General features: G+C 32.1%; 1 protein-coding gene across 1 annotated transcript in view; it reads left to right on the top strand.

Moving 5' to 3' along the window:
* The first annotated feature begins 676 nt into the window (after nucleotides 1-676).
* The window catches only part of LOC126879633 (cathepsin D-like), a 49,226-nt gene continuing 28,640 nt past the window's right edge, over nucleotides 677-21,262 (top strand). Inside the window, exons 1-2 of the mRNA XM_050642818.1 lie at nucleotides 677-898; nucleotides 13,857-13,986. Coding sequence (XP_050498775.1) covers nucleotides 837-898; nucleotides 13,857-13,986 — 192 coding nt within the window. The 5' untranslated portion in view covers nucleotides 677-836. The remainder of the gene's footprint in view (nucleotides 899-13,856; nucleotides 13,987-21,262) is intronic.

Genomic DNA, 21,262 nt, shown 5'->3' with positions numbered 1-21,262 from the left:
TTTCCTAAAAAAAATTTTTACACTATAATTAATATATACCTACAGGGAGAAAGAATTGAAAAAAACAACAACATATTTTTACATAAAAAAAAACAGTAAAAACACAACTTCTGGTGAACCGAATCTTCCGGTTCAAAACCTCGATCTTATTTATTAAAAAAATAACCTTGATGCCAAATTTGGCTGAAATCGGACTTTCCGTTCAAAAGTTGAAAAAAAACAACATATTTTTACATAAAAACCAGGAAAAACACAACTTTTGGTAAACCGATTCTTCCGGTTCAAGACCTCGATCTTATACATCAAAAAAATACTATATAATCTATAATATACCAAATTTGGTTAAAATCTGAAGTCTCGTTCAAAAGTTATCGTGCTATTAGTCACATACTATGTATAGTCGCCATTATAAATACCGCCATTTTTGTAAAAGGCAAAATTTGAGATGGCCTCATATTATCTAAATTTGAACCTTTATATGTGCAGTACATGTGGTCCAAATTATATACTTATATCATTAAATGCACAATTGTTTCACATATCGGCTGCACTAGGAATGCTTCAACGGTTTCTACTTAAAATTTTTTATTTTCCTATCTCGTCATATATTATATTGAATTACTTGAGATATTATATTGCGTTTCCCAATTTTATCATACATGTTTAGCATTTTTAAAAACAAAAAAGCACTTGATATATTTTTCTGTAAGTGCTGATTAAATATATTGAGTTGGAACAAAGTTCGTATGCATATCTGAAAATCATTTAAGAAGACTATATAAACTGATAAAGCAGATTAGAATGTTCCTTGTATTGAAGAACAGGGTAGCATCAAAATGTTATCCAAATTGTTAATATTTGTATTTGCTGCTGTTTTTGTCAGTGCTGAAATCAATAGGTAATTACTATACTCTTTTATTTAATAATTATCTAGTCCATTGAAAAGTTATATTTAAGTTGCATGATTTCTTCTTCTTCTTTTAGTGCCTATTCGTTTCGAATATTGGCGATCATGCTGGCTATAATTATTTTAATAACTGATGCTTTAAATAGATTAGTTGTTGTTGTGGGGAACCATTTCCTCGGGTTCTTTAACCATGATATTCTTCTTCTCCCAATTCCTCGATTTTCGAATACTTTACCTTGAAGGATGACCTTCAGTAATCTGTATTTAGTACCGTTTCTCATTATGTGTCCGAGATATTCTAACTTTCTCCTTTTAATGGCATACATCACCTCCATTTCTTTGCCCATTCTTGGTAATACGGTCTCGTTGGTTATCTTGTCCGTCCATGATTTCCTTAGGATTCGCCTGTATAGCCACATCTCGAAGGCTTCAAAGTTTTTTCTTAATTGCTTCAGTGAGTGTCTAGGATGCAACTCCGTAATAGAATATTGAGAAGATATAACATTGTAGGACCCTTATTTTTATCTCCAGATTAAGGTTTTGGCTTTTAAAGAGTTTGGCCATGTTATTGGATGCACTCCTAGCCTTCAATATTCTACATTTTATTTCTTGTGAGTGATCTCATTGTTCGTTTACTATTGTTCCAAGAAAGTGATACTGTTTTACTCGGTCCACTAGTGTACTATTGATAAGTAGTTGGGCGTCTCTAATTTTATTTTGGCTGATGATCATAAATTTAGTTTTTGATATATTTACTTGAAGTCCAAATCTTTCACTTACTTCATTTACTTTGTTTATTAGTTGCTGTAAAATGTTCAAACTGTCTGCAAAATTAACGGTGTCGTCTGCATAGCAGATGTTGTTTAGGCGTTCTCCATTTAGAAGTATTCCATGTTCGCCATTTTCCAAGGCTTCACTAAATATTTCCTCTGAATATAGGTTAAATAATATAGGTGAAAGTATACAACCTTGTCTAACGCCTCGTAGAATCTAGATCGCATCCGTTGGTTCACCTCCAAGATTCTTTCTTATTGTGGCTGATTGGTTCCAGCACAGAATAAATAACAACACAGAAGCGAATCTGACTGTCGTTTCCATTGATTTTGTTGGGACCGAAATATTTGACCTTGTGCACCAGTTACAGAATAGAACTTGATGTTCTAAGGAATAGACCATTCCAAATTAGGTAATATTTTTGACAAGTAGTTTACTTAAATATGAAATATAAAATTTAACTATAAAATATAAATAAAATATAAAATAAAACATATATAAATATAAAATTTAACTATAAACAACTGTCACGTCAGTCGCAAAAGTGAGGTTGCACCAGTTACGTTGACACATGAGCATGAAAATTGTGTTACCGTTTTCGTCAGGAGTTTCGCTTCTGTGTGGTTATTTATTCTGTGATTCCAGTATAAATTTTGTATTATACGTCGGTCTTTATCATCCATTTGGGCTTTTATTCGAACATCCATCATTTTTCGGTGTTAAACTGTATCAAATGCTTTTTGGTAGTCCACAGAGCAGGTGTAAATATCGCAAGTCATATCTCTGCATCTTTGAAATAAAACCTGTAGACTAAACAGTGCATCTCTTGGACCTACGCCTTTCATGAATCCAAACTGTGTGTCTTGTATTCTCTCTTCGCATAGTTTGTATATTCTACGATGTATAATTTTAAGAAAAAGTTTTCTTATTAGCCTATATTCTCCGCACTTTTTTGCTCCCTCTTTCTTTGGTAAGGTAATAAATTCTGAAACTGGCCAATCTTTTGGGATATTGTCTGTGTCATAGATATTATTGAAGATTTTACATAGTATTCGTAAAGCTTCATCATCAAGAAGTTTAAGAAATTCAGATTGTACTCCGTCTGGTCCTGCAGCTCTACCTTCTTTTAGTGATATTATGGTTGCTCTTATTTCTGCCACTAGTATAGGTGGTCCTGTTTCAGTAGGTATTGGGGACTGGTTATCCCTCTCATCAAAAAATAAATTTCGAATGTAACTTTTCCATTTAATTTTTGCATGCTTTAGAGGAGGCAATTTTGTTTTTTGGCGTGTATATTGTGTTAGTATAAGCTTAAGTTCAAGTTTTTGGGGTCGCCACCATTCTACCCTGGCTGCCATCTTGTAAAAACCAGTGTAAAGGGTTGTTGCGCTGCATCTGGTAAACTATTGTGTAACTTCACAGAAAATTTACATTATTTTAATCTAGAGCAATGGAGCACTAACAACCTCGTAATAAATCAATTTTTAATACAGCATCTAGAAACTTACAACTTTTTGCATTATGTTCAGGATGATGTTAAGAAAAAAGTCTATTATAAAGAAATGGGTGAAAACGCATAGTTGTATTTTAAAATGCATAAAATGCATCCAAAAGTAGGTATTCCATCAGAAACGACCACCGGAGCACCTGGTGCCCAGGGTAATTGATAAGGCACGTCATCTGGAGGTTCGAGGATTATCGGCACTAAATTGATGCAAACAGATTACTTGGAGGTTATTGAAGTCGCTGAATACAAATACGACATCAGAACCGATCCTCGGAGCACCGGGTGCCTAATGTTACTGCTAAGGCACGTCTTCTTATGGAATTTCGACGGTTTCTGGCATTAACTTGTAGCAAACAGATTACTCGGGAGGTTTTTGAGGTTGCTGAAAACGAATACACTATCAGAATGACACCCGGAGCACCTCGTGTCTGGGGTCACGTCATCTTCTGAAGTTTTTAGTGATTTAGGCACTAAATTGATGCAAACAAATTACACGGGGTTTTTAGGATTGCTGAACACGAATAGGTACGCCATCAGAACCGACAGCCGGAGCACCTGGGGCCCACGATCACTGCTAAGAAACGTCATCTTCTGGAGTTTCGAGGGTTTTCGGCACTGAATGCATGTAAGTAGATAACTAGGCAGTTTTTGGGCGTCGCTGAATAATAATACGGCATCAGAACTGACCTCCGCACCATCTGGTGTCTAAGATCACTGGTAGGGCATATTATCCTCTGGAGTTTTGGATGATGGTGTATTTATGTTCAGCAACCCCAAAGACCCTGAGTAATCTGTTTGCACCAATTTAGTATCGATAATCCACGAAAGTCCAGATAACGTGCCTTAGTAGCTAACCTGGGCACCAGATGCTCCGATGGTCGGTTCTAATAGCGTATTCGTCTTTAGGGACCCCAAAAACCCCCTATCAACAAAATCTGACCCTTAATACGTTTTTTTATGCACTTTTGGATGTATTTTATCCACTTTAAAATGCAACTATGCATTTCCGCCCATTTTTCTACGAGTATACTAGACTTTTTTTGACGTTATCCTAAAGATAATGCAAAAAGTTGAAAAATTTCTAGGTGCCATATTTAAAAATCGATTTATTTTGTGCTAAATGCCTTAATCTATTTATAGCAAATTGAATTTTGTCTACAACTTTATTATTTCTATTACTTTTAATCGTTATAAACAAAAATAACTAAACATTTTTTTTCAATCTTTTAAATCAACAATTTTTTTGAGGGTAAAGATTTTTTCTGATCATTTTAGGATAAAATGAATCGAACAATTTAATAAAGGGTGTTTCACTAAATAATCTTCACTACAATTTTCTATAGTTTTATCTGGGTTTTACAGCGCTCCGAAGTTAACAGGTTTCTTGAATACTCGTCGGCATACGATAAATATTATTTTTTATATACCATTTTAAATTAATTTATAATTTTTTTAATATTCCTATGTCCAGATTTAGCCATACGGCTCACACTCCCTCTAACGGGAAAATTGACTCATCCCAGATACCTACGGTATCAAAAGGATTGAGCTCTGTTGGGATTCTTTCCGTGTTATCGAGCCCTAGGTGACTTGGTATGCTGGAGTTTCTCCCAGAAATATTCCTATGTTAATATTAAATTATTATCGACCCTTTCCCCACCACAAAACTTACCCCACATTGTGCGCATCTCTCTCTTCAATCCCGACCCCCCGGAGGGAGTGTAGTGATCGACGTGATGTCGTGTATTGTCCGTCTCCAAACATCTCTGTCTCTGGTCATTTCTTTTAACTCTTGCATAGGTCTTTTGCATATCCCTGTAATTTGATCGATCCATCTTGTTGGGGATCTTCCTCGTGATCTTTGATCTTCAACCTTTCCTTGTATAATGAGTCTTGAGTTGGGGTTGATTTCATGTAATCGAATGAACTATCTTTTAGTAAAGTCGTCCCAGGAACGCAACTCATCAATATTGGCAATATCATTTTAAAGTCTTCTACTATAAAATGTATAATACATGCCTGAATTGCCTATATAAATGAGTCAGATTAAATAAATTATTAAAAGAATTTTTTACTAAGCAACAACATTTTTGTTTATTTAGTATTATTTTGTATTTTGACAACGACACCCGACTTGGGCGTCGAAACGTTAATAAATTCATTTTTTTGGTAAAATTGTGGCTTATTTCCCATTTAAAATAGTTCGTTATCTTCTCTGTTTGCTCCCAGAATTCCAGTGTTGTCTTCAATGGCCCAAGTTCTGGCTTTGAAGTCTCTTGTTAGGTAGCGTATTCTTCTAAATAGATCTCTCGGCTGGTTATTCTGATCATGTCTCTCAATTTCTTTGCATATACTTTGATAGTACTGTTTTTTGTTTGCCTTGCATCTTCGTTTTATTTCTTTATTGAGGTTTCTTAAACTATCTTTTTCCCTTTCACTATGCAAACACTTTGACACATATTTCCTCTATTCTCAGTTATTTAAAAGGTTTCATCTGTTATCCAGTGTTTCCGTTTCACATGATTATTTATCTTTGAATGGTCAATTGGTGTTGTTACACAATGTTTAAAAGTCTCCCATATTTCCTCTGATGTTCGTTTAAGAATAGAGGGCATTATTTTATATACTTCCCGGAGAACGCATACTTCGAACGAAAAAGGACTACTCGACAGAGATAAAGTTTAATAACAGCGCTGTACCTACCAATATTATTCTAAGATAAATTTCTTGGTAATGAAAATAATAAAGCAAACTTAATAGTCTTCTCCAAACTGATCTATGAAAAGTGGATTTTAGTCTAACTCAAATGCGGATACAGTCATCATCTGTTTTGCGATTGTTGCATCCCAATCCTATGATTCTCTAACTGTCGTAGCACACGACATCAATATTCTTGTTTTGCTCACAGCATTAGGAAGGAAGCAGTCCAATGTATTTATTTAAACCTGCAAAAGGATATATGTCGGATTAATTATACTGTCCTTCAATATATGGCTACGTCATTGCAGAGCATTTTTGCTGTTCATCAAAATTTTATTTAAACATCCTGAGTTATCTAGCAGAACAGCATTTTTTTAGTGAGAATGTCGTGATAACTTTGCTCATTGTCGTTAGCGAAGATGTTTTCGTCTCTTTATATGGTGGAAATTAAGATAATTCTCTGGACAGCATGAGATATAAGCGATTCTCCAAGAAAATGACCATTAAATTATCATCGTTTCCTCCAACACAAGATGCAGCCCGTTTCCACTAGGAGCTGATTCTGAAGACGGGGGCTGGAAAAAGCATGGACAAATTCGGAAACTAATCCAAACTTTCAAAACTACAGTACCTTCCGAACTTCTGATTTTCCTTTTCTGCAGATGTAAGGAAATACAATATGGTAGGGGATCCCAAGCAGAGATTTTTGGAGTTACTCGAGCGCGTCAGATTATCACATGGGGAGAAACCTTGTACCCTGTAAATGTACCCCATATATATTGGATCTTAATACAGGGGAGTTCGTTAAGGGGGATCCGAAAAAAAATCTATCCTTAGAAAAACTCGAAATCGTTAGATTAAGATAAGGTAAGTTAAGTACATGCAGAACAATGTATATTTTAAAACTCTGACGATTTGAGCGGGGCGTAAGGAAATGAATAAGTCACAAAGTTTCACAAGAAGAAAGCGAATATTTCGAGAAATAAACGTCAGATCGAAAAGTTAAAAAATTAGTGTTCAATGTTTTTCAAAAATCTATCGATGGATACCATACACAACCCCCACGGAGAGGGATGGGGGTAAATTTAATATTTTAAATAGGAACCGCGCGATATTTCGCGAATTGAGCATCAAATCGAAAAACTACAAATACAAGTATTCAATATTTTTGAAAAATCTATCAAATGACACCAAACACGACCCCCCACGGAGGTGGGGTGAGAGGTTACTTTAAAATCTTAAATAAGAGCCCCCATTTTTTATTGCAGATTTGGATTCCTTACGTAAAAATAAGCAACTTTTATTCGAGATATTTTTTCGAATTATGGACAGATGGCGCTATAATCGGAAAAAACCATTGTTGGAAATGGAAAATTAAATTAAAAAATGGAAAGTCCTCACTTAAATGGAAAACTTTACTTAACTTTTTTGGTTTTAGGACCTAATCTTCAAAACCCAATAGGTTCCCATAACGCTCGAGTGACTGCAAATATAGCATACTTTCCTCCCCTGCTAATATAATTATGCTCAATATTATCTCGCCTGATTTGGTCCATGTTCCTCCAGAACATGGTCAAAAAACGTGCCTCCCGACTCTACCTCATAGATGGGCGGGATATGATTGATAATAAATTAATAATAACATAGAAATGCTAACAAAATGATAAATTATGTAAATACAAAAAATATAATAGAAAACTATGCCGAATGATTCGTTTTTATCGTATTACTACGAGTATTGAAGAACCCGACCAACTCCGAAGCATTGTCAAATCCAGAAAAATTAATGAAATTAAACAAATTTTTAGTGAAAATTATTCGTTGAAAAACCCTCTATATTATTGTTCTGATGTTATTTTTTTGTAACCAGTAAAAAGTTATAAGGCCCAAAAGAAAAGTTGCTACAAAATTTTTAGTTATTTTTGTTTATAACTTTTTCATTCTCTATTTTATGATAAAAATTAATACAAATAAAGTTATGCACTGTTGTTTTTGTACAGAATCGTGCCGTTTTTCTGGACATTGGCTCCTCTAATTGTCTTTTCTAGTACTAGGTTGAATAAGTCCGCTGACAGGGGATCTCCTTGTTTTCAGTCCCGGATTAAGAATCTTGAGGCCCCTAGGCAACCCAAGCTAGGCCCCCTTAAGAAACCTAAACTTTCTTCGTTTTCAATCATTTTCATTTTTGAAAATGTCCGTTCGCCTGTTGCGAAATAACCCAAAATGACTATGAAACAGGAATAAATTGTTTTCCCTGCAAGTCTTGAAGCTGGGCTATAAAATATTTGAACTACTTTAGTTCATCTGCAAGTTCAGATTCAATATCATCAGGATAGTTTCTATGTAGTTATGAAGCACCCTCCTTTATTTGAGAAATACTCAATTTTGGAAAAACACACAAAAGACAAAATACTGAGTTCACTGACACCTACACTGTCAACCGACGACTCAGCTCAGTAATTAGCTTATCGAACATTAGTAGATACATACGTTTCAACCTTTAACTTTTGTCCACTCTGTAGAAAAACTCAATTTTAATTAGCATCATCGAAATGTTTTCTTGCTCTCTTTCGTTTACTCGCGTCGGAATATTCAGAGTATTGTAAATCGCAGGTCTTCTGCTCGTTGTAAGCAAAATTATCTCTTTGGAATTTTAAGAACTCCAAAACTGAATTTAGAAGCTGAACTGCAGTTTGAAGATCAATCTATTCTCTCTGTAATGTACGGACAGCGTTGATGCGTTCTAAAATTGTTGCCCAAAACTCATTCATTACGAATGTTTCTTTTTTGGCATTTCTTTCAACAAACACTTAGCCTCATGAACTATTTCAGCTTTCTGATTAGTGTCTTCAGCAAGAGTATGAAGAGCAGAAGAGCAGATTTGAAAGCATTGTAATCTTTAGACAATGGTGTTTGAAAGCATTATAATCTTTAGAAAGGTCTTGTTGCATCTGCCCTTGTAGTTCATCTTGTGCTGCTTGTTCTATTAAGCGATCTCGTTCATCTTGATCTTGGCGAATGAGATCGCTTAGTAGAGTTTCATTTACGCCTTTGATCATAACTTTCCAACGGTGGGTAGAGGCTGAAAAAAAGTTGTATGCCTTCAAAATTTCTTGTTGATGCTGAAACACTTCCATCAAGGTTTTTACATTCTGAAGACCTTTCCCAATCCAAAGTTTCCTTACTTCTTCATTTATTGCATTCCGTAATCCTATGTCGTATTCCGAATTTAGGACCCAATTTATCTTTAACTTCAATTTCTAACTTAGATTCGGTTTCTGGTTCCTTAACTCCTTGGACTAGAATAGAACTGTCATGTCGTTACATGTTTTTTCATTCTTTTCAGTTACGTAAGCTATGTTTACTTCAGTGATTTCTATTTCATCACACTAAATTTCATTGGTTGCAGCTTCACTAACTATGGATTTCCGTGTGAAACTGAGTTCAAATGAGTTTTGCTTCTGTTTCTCATCTTGCTTAAGGATCTTTTCGTTCTACTGCTTTTTCTTGTATTTTCTGCTCAACTCTCGAATCTTTTTTTCTTATTTCCATCTGTAGTACTGTTCCTTCTACCAAAGGGCATTCATTAGCCATTTATTCTCGCAACATAGACTTTCTCTATTATGAGAACAAAAGTATGCATTGTAATGCAGTTTTATACGTCCATCATCCGATTTATGGTATTGCGCGATATTTGAATGTTTCAACATAATATGATTTATAGTTTTTATTCAAGAGACTACAGTAGCGATCAACAGGTAGCAACAAACGCGTTCCAAGATTGCGGCTCTAATTTTGAATATTTTGTCGAGATATTTGGCACACATATTCGTAATATAATAAAGATGGCGGTACAGAGCCCAATTTCAGAAATATGTTAGTACGTGGAAATTACTCTCTAACTAAATAAAATATTGAAAAAAGGAGCCTGTACCGCCATTAAGAAGAAAAAAAAATAAACTTTCTTCAAATAAACTTTTTTATCCCATGCCTAGATTTTGTGTAATCTTGGAACTACTAAAATTTTTTATTTCTAACAAGAAATCGAACATATTATAACTAAATAACTAATTAGGCAACATAGAGAAATTATCACTGTCATTTTGACAAACCTGCGTCAGATTTTCTCTAATCTGTTCTGTCATCTTTATCGATATCTGTTCAGTGCAGTAGTGTGTTAATTTAAGAATTCGTTTTTGTTGTTTCATAGGAAAGTAGTGTTTATTGATAGTTAATTTATTATATATTATTATATATTTGTTGTTGTATAAGTTGTTGGCCTCTTTGAAAGAATAGATTGTGGTTAATTGTGAGTTTTAGTTATATGTAGGTAGGTAAGTATATTTTACGTAAAAATATTTCGAATTCTAATGCGAGTATATATAAGTTTTAGGAGGATTTTTTATTCTAAAAATATTCTCAATAGTTTAACAAAATGGAAAAAGTAAATCAAACGAAAAATTAAATGAAACCTTCCAAGAAAAACCGTTTCAAAATTATGCGAAAATCGAAATTTGTTTCGATTCACAACAAAAAATGATTATTTATTATTGTTTTATTATTAGATATTTCATGCAAATACCTTTCTAAATACCTATCTTAACATAAAATTTTCACCCATTTTGGTTTATTTTTATAAATATTTATTTATTAATAATAAAATCTTCCATTTAGCGCGACTATGATATTGTCAAAATATTAATATTAGATAATGTCAAAGATTACCACTGTTGCCAAAGTTTATGATACTATCTCCCGAAGTTATATTTTGTTGCTACCTGTTGATCGCTACTGTTTACTCTTAATTCTAATTATTATTTTTTCGTTTTGAGCCCTGCGATGCCCCTAGGCAACTGCCTACTTTGCCTATTGGTTAATCCGTCATTGCTTGTTTTAATCCTCTATTGACATTAAACTGCCTTGAAAAACCTTCTTCTATCATGACTTTATTGACTGTATTGGTTAGCGTCATTTTAACTAATCCTATCAGTTTCTCTGATATCCGTAGTGCTCGCATTGCTTCCGTATATTCCGTTTAGTGAGATGTAGTCGTAGCCCTCTTTAAAATCAATAAATAGCATATGCAAATGCAAGGCTAGATTTTGTTCATTATCGAGTTAGTAAATTAAATTAAATTAAATTAAAATATACATACATGTATTTATCAAAACAAATACAAAAAGATTTAATAAGTATTAAATATTCTATTAAATTGTAAAAACACTTCATGATAAGTTTAAATTTTCTCATTCAAATGTAACTATCACAATAGATAATTCAATAAAAAGTATGTCATATTTGAAACAATAAATTAGAGTAATGTTCGACACTTGTATTGATTAAAATTGTAATTACTGAACAAAGTTTGACTACTTTCTCAATAACTAATCTTGTATTGACAATATGATTTTAAAGTTTTATAATTCAAAATAAACACATAAAAAATTGAAAAAAAAAATTAGGTACGCTTTTCTTTAGTTACGAGTGACTAAAATTAAAAATATTATAAAAACATCACATAAAAAGCAAAAAAATAAAATAAATTCAAACACATTCGTTAAAGAAAAGCGTGGGGCGCGTCTTCTTCGAATAAACGGGTTTCGCCCCACGCTTTTTTTTTAACGAATGTGTTTGAATTTATTTTATTTTTTTGCTTTTTAGTTCATTTTTTTATAATATTTTTAATTCTAGTCACTAGTAACTAAAGAAAAGCGTACCTAATTTCTTATTTATTTTTTACTTTTTAGTATTACACTTTTCAAAAATTAAAATATATCGTCATGTTTATTAAAATATATGTATAAAAAATATGATGTACAAACATGAAAATTAGTCGGAATCGGCAAAAAATTTGAAACTTTGTTGTTTATTTATGAAGCGTAACGTAAACAATTAACGTAAAAGTGAAATTATGTATAGTTCATATAATTAGCTACATTTTGTAAAAGTTTCAAGTTTCTTCATTGTAAAAAACAAGAAAATTTAAGCATTTTCCATTAAAATCCTTTTTTCTATTTAAACAATTAATAAACATAAAAAAATTTATTGACTATTCGTATATTGTTCCTGCGTATATGTCAGCAAATTTTCATTCATTTGCATTTGAAGAAAAGACAGTCAAATTTACGTCTAAAGATTTGACGCAAACGCTTGAACAAAAGAAAAGCGTTTAAAAATGGTCTAGTGGACAAGAAATGAAAGTGTTTACTTTCAAGAAGCAATATTTTTCTGGCAACATAAAATTTGTTTATTATTGACTGGACATATCACAATTTACTATATCGGTTTGTGTTTTTGTTGATCTTATAAAAGGTAATTTTTTTAAAATTTATCTATTCAACTTAAAAGTATAGTCAGTACAATTTTGGCTGCAAGTGTAGTAATAATTAGTTGTTATTGTGGTTTTAACTAAGTTAATATGCAAAGAAATCATCTTGATCATGAAACACAGCTACAAGCTATTGGTATGAGACAGGGTGGTATGAACATCCACGACGTGGCAGAAGCTGTGCATTCGACTCAAAACACTGTAGGATGGTGACGGCAGGGTTTTCAAGAAACTGGTGATGTAAGGGAAAGACACACTGGTCCAACAAGAGCAACATAACCGGTAGATGACAGGTCTGTTTGCCTTTAGGCACTAAAGAACCCCAATGTTACTGCTAGCTAGTAGCTAAGAAGTGAGCGTCAAACATTAATGGCATTAATGTCTCTGCTAAAACTGCCAGGAATAGGTTGAATGAGGGTAAACTTCACGCTATACGCCTCATTAGAGTTTCATCCCGTGATGAGTATTATCCCGTGCTAATTGCACAAGAAGATTAGAATCGGCCGAAGGACATCAAATTTAGCGAGAACGAGAATGGGGAAATATTCTTTTCACCAATGAATCCAGGTTTGGTTTACGACCCCATTCACGAAGATCAAGGGTGTGGCGAACACCTTCGCAATGCATCTCGTTTGCAAACCGTTCAAGGAGTTGACAGATACCAAGGAGGAATGTTGATCATTTGGGGTAGAGCTAGAATTTCAATATGTTTTCGAACTGATCTCGTTCGTATTGAAGGATTTTTAACAGCAACTGAATATCGAGATCATACTCTTGAACCGATTATTAGAACATATTATGCTACACAATTCAGGTGCTGATGCATGACAATTATTCACGTCCGTATGTTGTAAGAATCGAGTGAAATTTTTTAAAGTAGAACAATATTCATATATTTTCCTGGATTGCTCAATTCCCTGATTTGAATCTGATCGGGAACGTTTGGGATAAGCTAAAAAGACGTGTACAATAGCAAATATTAGTGTTCCAGACAAGGGAAGAGCTGCTAAATTGTAAACAAGAGAACTGGCAAAAAACTTAAGCAAGACGATATTGACAATTTAATAAGAAGTAAGTCAGATCGATGTCTAGCTATCTCATTAATGGCATAGGTGGCCAAACACTCTACTTACAAGAGCATACGACTTTATTTTTAAATTTTACTTGAAAATGTTTGTTCAATTATTTTTTTCTCAGTCTTTTAATTTCTATGTATACAACGACCGATTGTTGTGTTATTCACAATTTATCATTAAGCAACGTCCAGATTTGTTGAATTTCATATTTTCAAATAAATTGTCAAATTACGTACCATTTCATTATTCTTTGATTACTTTGTCCCTTAGACCATTTTGATGCGTGTATGAATGTGTAATAAAAGTTTCTCGTTTTCAATATTATACTAATAAGAAATTATTAGTGTTTGTTAAAGCTTTGTTATTTTATCAGGTCTCCAGCGGCCACAACGTTGATACATTATACAGAATAACTAATTATATTAATAATTGTTATATTCTTTACTATAACTAATTACACCAATTTTTGTTTTCATAATCTCTTACAATTAAAGTTACCTAATTTTGACGATTTAATCTTATAGGGATGCAAATTTCCGTAACAATATATTCAATATTTTTTAGAATTCCACTGAAGAAGTTTGAAAAGCCGAGGGATGCACTTAACAGAAATGGACTAAAGGAAGGATTATTAGCCAAATACAATAGAAATGTCAATGACGATAGCGCCGTCGTTTTAACTAACTATTTAGATGTAAGTTTTGTTTCGGTGGCGCCCAAAATCCCGACAGCCAAAATCCCGACGGCCAAAACACCGACAGGCCAGAATCCCGACACGCCAGAATCCCGACAGGCCCCAAATCCCGACATGCAATAATTCTCGCATAAGAAAAAATCCCGACCCCTACATTTTGAATATTTATTGTTTCCTTCTCAAATTGCAATACGCAATACCAAATCATATTATAGAGTATTGAAATTTGAAAATTAATTACTTACTAATAAGTACGGGTACCAATTATTATGTATTTTAAAAGAAAAAATTATTAAACACTCCATTTTAGAAATTTTATTTAGAAAATTAGTCCCTATTAAATGGTAAATACGTTTGTTTAGTAACAAAAAATAAAAAACAGATGGCCATAAACAAAAAACCAGAAATAAATGTAATTATATCTTAAAAAGGAACTTATCACACCTGTCGGTATTCTGGCGTGTCGGGATTTTGGCCTGTCGGTACTCTGGCGTGTCGGGATTTTGGCTGTCGGGATTTTGGCTGTCGGGATTTTGGGGTAGACCCGTTTTGTTTACTAATTCGTTCATAGTTTAAGTATCATATAAATTATAAATCTTGGAAACATCCTAATTTTTCACCTTCTGTTTTTGGTAAACATGAAAGAACATATAGGATGGAAATCATTTATGGAATAAAATTGTAGTGTAATAATTGAAAAGTGTGGAAACCACTTATGGAATAAAATTGTTTGTGTCCTTATTTTAGAAAATTATAAAAAACGGTGTGACATGTCAACTTTTGAATTAAAATGTGCGTTTTGAAACGTAAATTTAAATTTATAGGGGATTCACGCAAGTCTAGCATAGTTAATCATCTTTATTGTAATGAAACGCCCTCTATATTGTTAGGTGAAGAAGAGATTTTGAAATTATATATAATTTTCTTCAAAACATTAAATACATAAAGTTTTGAAAAGAATAATAATTTATCACACTTTAAATAATGGAATTTTTTGTTTTAGCTAAGTAGAGACATCCATTTTCTAAACTAAGTATCAATATACAGAGTGAGTTTTATGTATGAAAGCCCTCAATTATCTCGGAAACAACTTGCACGATTTTTATAGATTTTGGTGGGTAGGGGTTTTCTAATGCGACCGACATTATAGTGATTATTTCATTCATAGGAGATTCTGACCAATAGAAAGCTACATAAATCTAAATTAAATCGATAATTTTTGATAATTTCCCGTCGTCAAGTATATTACGTCAGATGCCCTTCGTTGCTACGAAATAATACATTCACTGACATTAATGATAATTAATGTTTTAAAAATTATAAAAGTGATGACTTTCAACCGTCAAATTAATATTTATAACAACTGTGCGTTTAATTGTACTAATTTGTACTTACATAAATAAATTACAATAAAATTGTGGTGTTGAACAGTTTTATTCATGAAATAACCGCAACAAATTGCACTCGATCTCTAAAATTAATATAGAATTTTAGAGCTCTTGTGCAATTATTACTGATAATTACATTGTTGTCTGATCTTCCGTTTTTCTGAAAATCTAATTAACTTTCTTATTTAAAATGGAACACCCTGTATATTTTTTGCATTTTGAAGTCCTTAATAAATACTGATTATTTTTGATGTTATATTCCCTATACCGAAAGGCTATAATTTCAGAGTTATTGCTACATTTATTAAAAAAAAATTTTTAACACATTATAAAAATCAATTTTTTCGGCCCGGTATTTTCGGCCCAGTACTATTTTACCTTCTTTGGACCATTGGGAACAAAAAAGTTCTTTTGTAATTTTTCTCTAAAGTTAATCGTTTTCGAGTTATAAACAATTTAAAACTGAAAAGAATCAAATAATGACGATTTTTAAGGTTCAAAAACACAAATCAAAAATATTATTTTTGAAACTGCAAAGTACACAAATTCAAGTTCAAGCCTTATTTTATCAGTTATCAAGTAATTTGAACTTGTTTCATTTTAAAATATTGTTTTTAGTTGTTAATGCAGCTCGATCACCCGTCCTCTCATATGCGCTTCATTAACAATTATTAAAAAGCAATATTTTAGAATAAAACGTGCCAAAAATTTTAATAGCGAGCCCCTAGAACAAGGCTTTAGCTTGCATTTGGGTACTCCGCAGTTTTAAAAATATTTTTTTTTCTACAACCGTATTAAAAATGCAATTTTTAGCACTCCATACGAGCGTTAAAAATGCTACTTTAAAGCACTAGTGCTTTTAAAAATTTTTAAGGCACTGCAGTTCGTATTGACCGTATATGCAATTTTGATGTAATGTCAAAAACTATAAAATTGGAATGTCAGTCAAGTTGAAGTAAAAGTTTTTGTAGATGTTGTCCTGTAATTACGTTTGTAGAAAAAATATTGTATGATATGCGTGTTAAAAAGTACATTTTTAAGGCACTCATGTGAATTGCAGAACTCGCTTTCGCTCATTCTGCAAACTTTCACATGCGTGCCTTATATTAAACGGGTACTTTTAATACTTAAGTATATCATAAATAACTATTATTTGTGTTTTTGAAACTTGAAAATCGTCATTATTCGATTTTTTTCAGTTTTAAAAAGTGTAAAATGTATCACTCGAAAACGATTAACTTTAGAGAAAAATTACAAAAGACCTTTTTTGTTCCTAATGATCCAAATAACGTAAAATAAGGTCTACACGGGCCGAAAAAATTGATTTTTATAATTTGTTCAATTTTTTTTTTTTTTTTTTTTTAATAAATGTAGCAATAACTTCGAAACTATGACATTCAGGTATGGGGAATATCGCATGAAAAATAAATCAGTATTTCTTATGGACTTCAAAAGAAAGTTGATTAGATTTCCAGAAAAACGGAAGATCTGACAACAATGTAATTATCACTATAATATCGGCTGCATAATCCGTTTCCGAGATAATTGAGAGTTTCCATACATAAAACTCACTCTGTATTGGGTTTTGTATTTTATTTCCTTATAATTTTATTGGTGGTGTAGCTACTACATTTCATGATTTCAAATATTTCACCTTTTAGTGTTCATAACAGACCCTACGTAATATAGTTTGTTAAGAAAAAGTTGTTAAGAAGCTTTTAAAATCATAAAAATATACATAGCATTATATTAAAAATAAAGATGATGGACTATGCTAGACTTGCGTGAGTGGCCCTGTACATTTAAATTTATGTTTAAAAAGAGCATATTTTAATTCAAAAGTTGAAGCGTTCCAGCGTTTTTTTATAATTTTCTAATATAAAGACACAAATAATTTTATTCCATAAGTGATTTCCACACTGTACCTATAATTTCAAAATTTCTCCCTGTAATATTCATATAGATAAAGACCATACATGAAATAGTTCGTTGAGATCAGGTTGTTAAGTAGCTTTTAAAAATATAAAAATATACAGGGTGTTTCATTAAAAATGAAGCCTGTGGACTATAGATACTATGCTTGCATGAATCACCCTTTACATTTAACTTTATATTAAAAAAAACGCTTATTTATATATAAAAATCAACGGGATTTTCCGTTTTTATACTTTTTTAAAACGAGGACACACATAAGTTTATTCAATAGGTGGTTTAAGCCTTTTATATTTGATTAAAATAAGAATATAAGCATAATAAATGTATTGTACCCTCGGAGGTCGCTGGGAAAATTTACACTCAAAATAACAAAATTAAGTTTGGTAACACTGTGTTAATGTTGATAGTAATATATCTCTTTTAAGATAAAGAGAACTGTAATGTAGTCCAGACAAATTAATAAATTTTTTTGCCAACAAAAATGAGATTTTTCAACCAAATAATGTTTCAAATATGATGTGCAAAATAGTTTTTAATTGGGTTCTGCTAATGAGCTTGCTTTTTGTCATTAAAGTAGAAAAAACTTTAAATTACACTCATTAAATCATTATCGTCTTAATTATTTTAACTGTACTAATTATCCATCCACTAATTCGGAATGATTAATGGGTTGTTAAAACATTTTATCTGTAGCGGCTTCTGGAATGTCTTAAAAATATCGAATTTTATTGATAAAATGCGTATATCCCACCGATCTTCGCTTCGATATACCTACATGTTGAATACATAGACCCAATTTGTACAGTTAAATCCATGGTTCTTAATCCGTTCGTCATTAATACCGGCGAGATGAATCACATGCTTTTTGTCTAGCATCTTTGTCTTCCACTCATGAAACTAAAGACAAACCAGCTACCGCCTGTTATGAATTAAAGACAAATGTTATTTTTATGAACGCTCTAGACTCAGTACCTACATCGAAAAAAGATAGGTACACAAAAGACGCTTGGGGACGTTTTTAGATTTTAAATACAATTACTGGTTTGTTTACTTGTGGCTGTCAGTTTGTTGGATTTTTGCTGGGTTTTTCCTATTTTTGCATTTAAAAGTTATATACAGGGTGTCCCGAATAGATTGGTAATCAATTATACCACAGAGTCTGGGGTCAACAATAGGTTGATTGAACCTCACTTACTTATATACAATAGTGCACACAAAAAAAGTTACAGGCCATTAAAGTCACAAAATGAAAATCGATTTTTTTTTCATATATCGAAAACTCTTAGAGATTTTTTATTGAAAATGGACATGTGGAATTTTTATGGCAGCAACATCTTAAAAAAATTAAAGTGAAATTTGTGCACTTCATAAAATTTTTATGCGGGTTTTGTTCCCCTAAACCCCCCCCCCCCAAACTTTTGTGTACGTTCCAATTAAATTATTATTGTGGCACCATTAGTTAAACACAATAACCTTTTTAAGGTTTTTAAACCTTTTTGCCTCTTTGATATTTTAAATATTTGTCGAATCCACCATATATTTATACAGGGTGTCCAGAAACTCTACCGACAAACGAAGACAGGAGATTCCTCAGGTAAATTTAAGATAATTTAACCCAATTCACTTAGTCCGAAAATGCTTCTTAAGGGAGCTAGAGCTCTTTGAAGATGGCGTTTTGTAATTAGTTTTTCTTAAATACCTCCAGAACGCTTCTATTTAGAAAAACAAAAATTGGTATAGTATTCTTACTACAAAAACGTTATTACGTAGGTCAAAATTTTTGACGTAAGAGAACTGTCAAAACATTAGAATGTGACTTTTGTAAAAATATGGCAATAATGAAAAGTCACATTCTAATGTTTTGACAGTTCTCTTACGTCAAAAATTTTGACCTACGTAATAACGTTTTTGTAGTAAAAATACTATACGCGTATTTATCTTCAAGATATAAATCTAATCCATACATTGCAAATTTCTAGTACCGATCATAGGCTTCCGTTTTGGGTAGGGCAACGGTTATTTTATCGCATAACTTTTTTATCTTTAACTTTTATGCATTTCTGACACTGGATTATTAAATTATGAAGTATTCTAGTACTAAAAGGCACTCTTGTTTTAAATCGGTAGGACACACCGTTTTCTAGAAAAATCGATTTGAAAATTTTTCACTTTCCGAATTACAAAAAAAAAATTCAAAAAAAAACTGTTTAGAAAGACGAAAACTGGTACATTTATTTATATTCCAGAGATAAATCGATTTCATTAATTGCGAATTTCTAGTACTGGTCATAGGCGTCCGTTTTGGGTAGGTCAACAGTTATTTTGTAGCATAATGTTTTTGTCTTGAATTTTCGAGCATTTTTGACACTAGATTATTAAATTATGAGGTATTCGAGTACTAAAAGTTACTCTTACTTTATGTTGGTAAAATACTTCGTTTTTTGTTGAAAAGTTCTTTCAATTTTTTTTCAAATTCCAAAAACGAAAAACATTCAAATCGATTTTTCTAGAAAACGGTGCATCCTACCGACTTACAGCAAGAGTACCTTTTAGTACTAGAATACCTCACAATTTAATAATCCGGTGTCAAAAATGCATAAAAGTTAAGGACAAAAAAGTTATACGATAAAATACCCGTTGCTCTACCCAAAACGGACGCTTATGACCGGTACTAGAAATTTGCAATCGATGGAATCGATTTATCGCTGAAAAGTAAATATGCATACCAATTTTCGTTTTTCTAAATAGAAGCCTTCTGGAGGTATTTAAGAAAAACTAATTTCATGACGCCATCTTCAAAGAGCTCTAGCTCCCTTCAGAAGCATTTTCGAACTAGGTGAATTGGGTTAAATTTTCTTAAAATCATCTGAGGAATCTCCTGTCTTCGTTTGTCGGTAGAGTTTCTGGACACCCTGTATATTAAGTATGATTATAGACACCTGATAATAATCTGAAAATTTATTTATAACTTACATTTTTAGATATATTTTGAAAAAGAAGCCACATCTCGATAAAAGGTGAAGTTGAAAGTGAATAAAGTTTTAAAAACACTGTGTTTAACTAATGGTACCACAATAATAGTTTAATTGGAACGTACACAAACATTTGGGGGGTCTAAAGGAGCAAAACCCCCATAAAAATTGTATGTCAATATATTAAAAAAGAAGCCGAATCTCGATAAAAACTGGCTTATCGAAAAAATACTAAGAGACAAAAAGTTTTAAAAACGTTGTGTTTAACTAATGGTACCACAATAATGAATTAATTAGAAGGTACAAAAAAGTTTGAGGGGTTTAAGGGAACAAAACTCCCATAAAATTTTATGGAGTAGACAAATTTTACTATAATATTGTTTTAAGATGTCCCTGTCATAAGAATGATACATGTCCATTTTCAATAAAAATCTCTAATTGTTTTCGATATATTGAAAAAAATCGATTTTTTTGTACTAAGTTACAACATGTAACCTTACAAATGTACACATTTGTACTAAGGTAAATTAGGTTCAACCGAACTAGCTTTGACCCCAGAACGTGTTGTATAATTTATGACCAATCTTTTCGGAACACCCTATATATATATATATATATATATATATATATATATCAAACAAATGAAATAGAGAATGTGGAAAAATCCCCTTACGAACAATTCACACATCCACCATTTCATTTCATATATATATATATATATATATATATATATATATATATATATATATATATATTTTTTAACAAAGACTTGTTTTCACTAATTTTGTATTGGAGTTTGAAATTTTATGATATATTTTATTTTGCCATTCATGTACTTACAAAGTTAACCTCATTCACACAGTTAAGGAATGGTTTTGTTTAAGTTTCCGCAAACGTGAAAGGTGCAGGTCCGGAACAGTAGCCACTTTCTGTCACTTGCTGTTCCGTGGATTAAATTTCCAACCTATTTGGTATGCTTTA

This window comes from Diabrotica virgifera, chromosome 2, assembly GCF_917563875.1.
Source record: "Diabrotica virgifera virgifera chromosome 2, PGI_DIABVI_V3a".
Lineage (NCBI taxonomy): Eukaryota > Metazoa > Arthropoda > Insecta > Coleoptera > Chrysomelidae > Diabrotica > Diabrotica virgifera.
The sequence above is the reverse complement of the archived record's forward strand: the minus strand, read 5'-3'. Positions and strand labels throughout refer to the sequence as shown.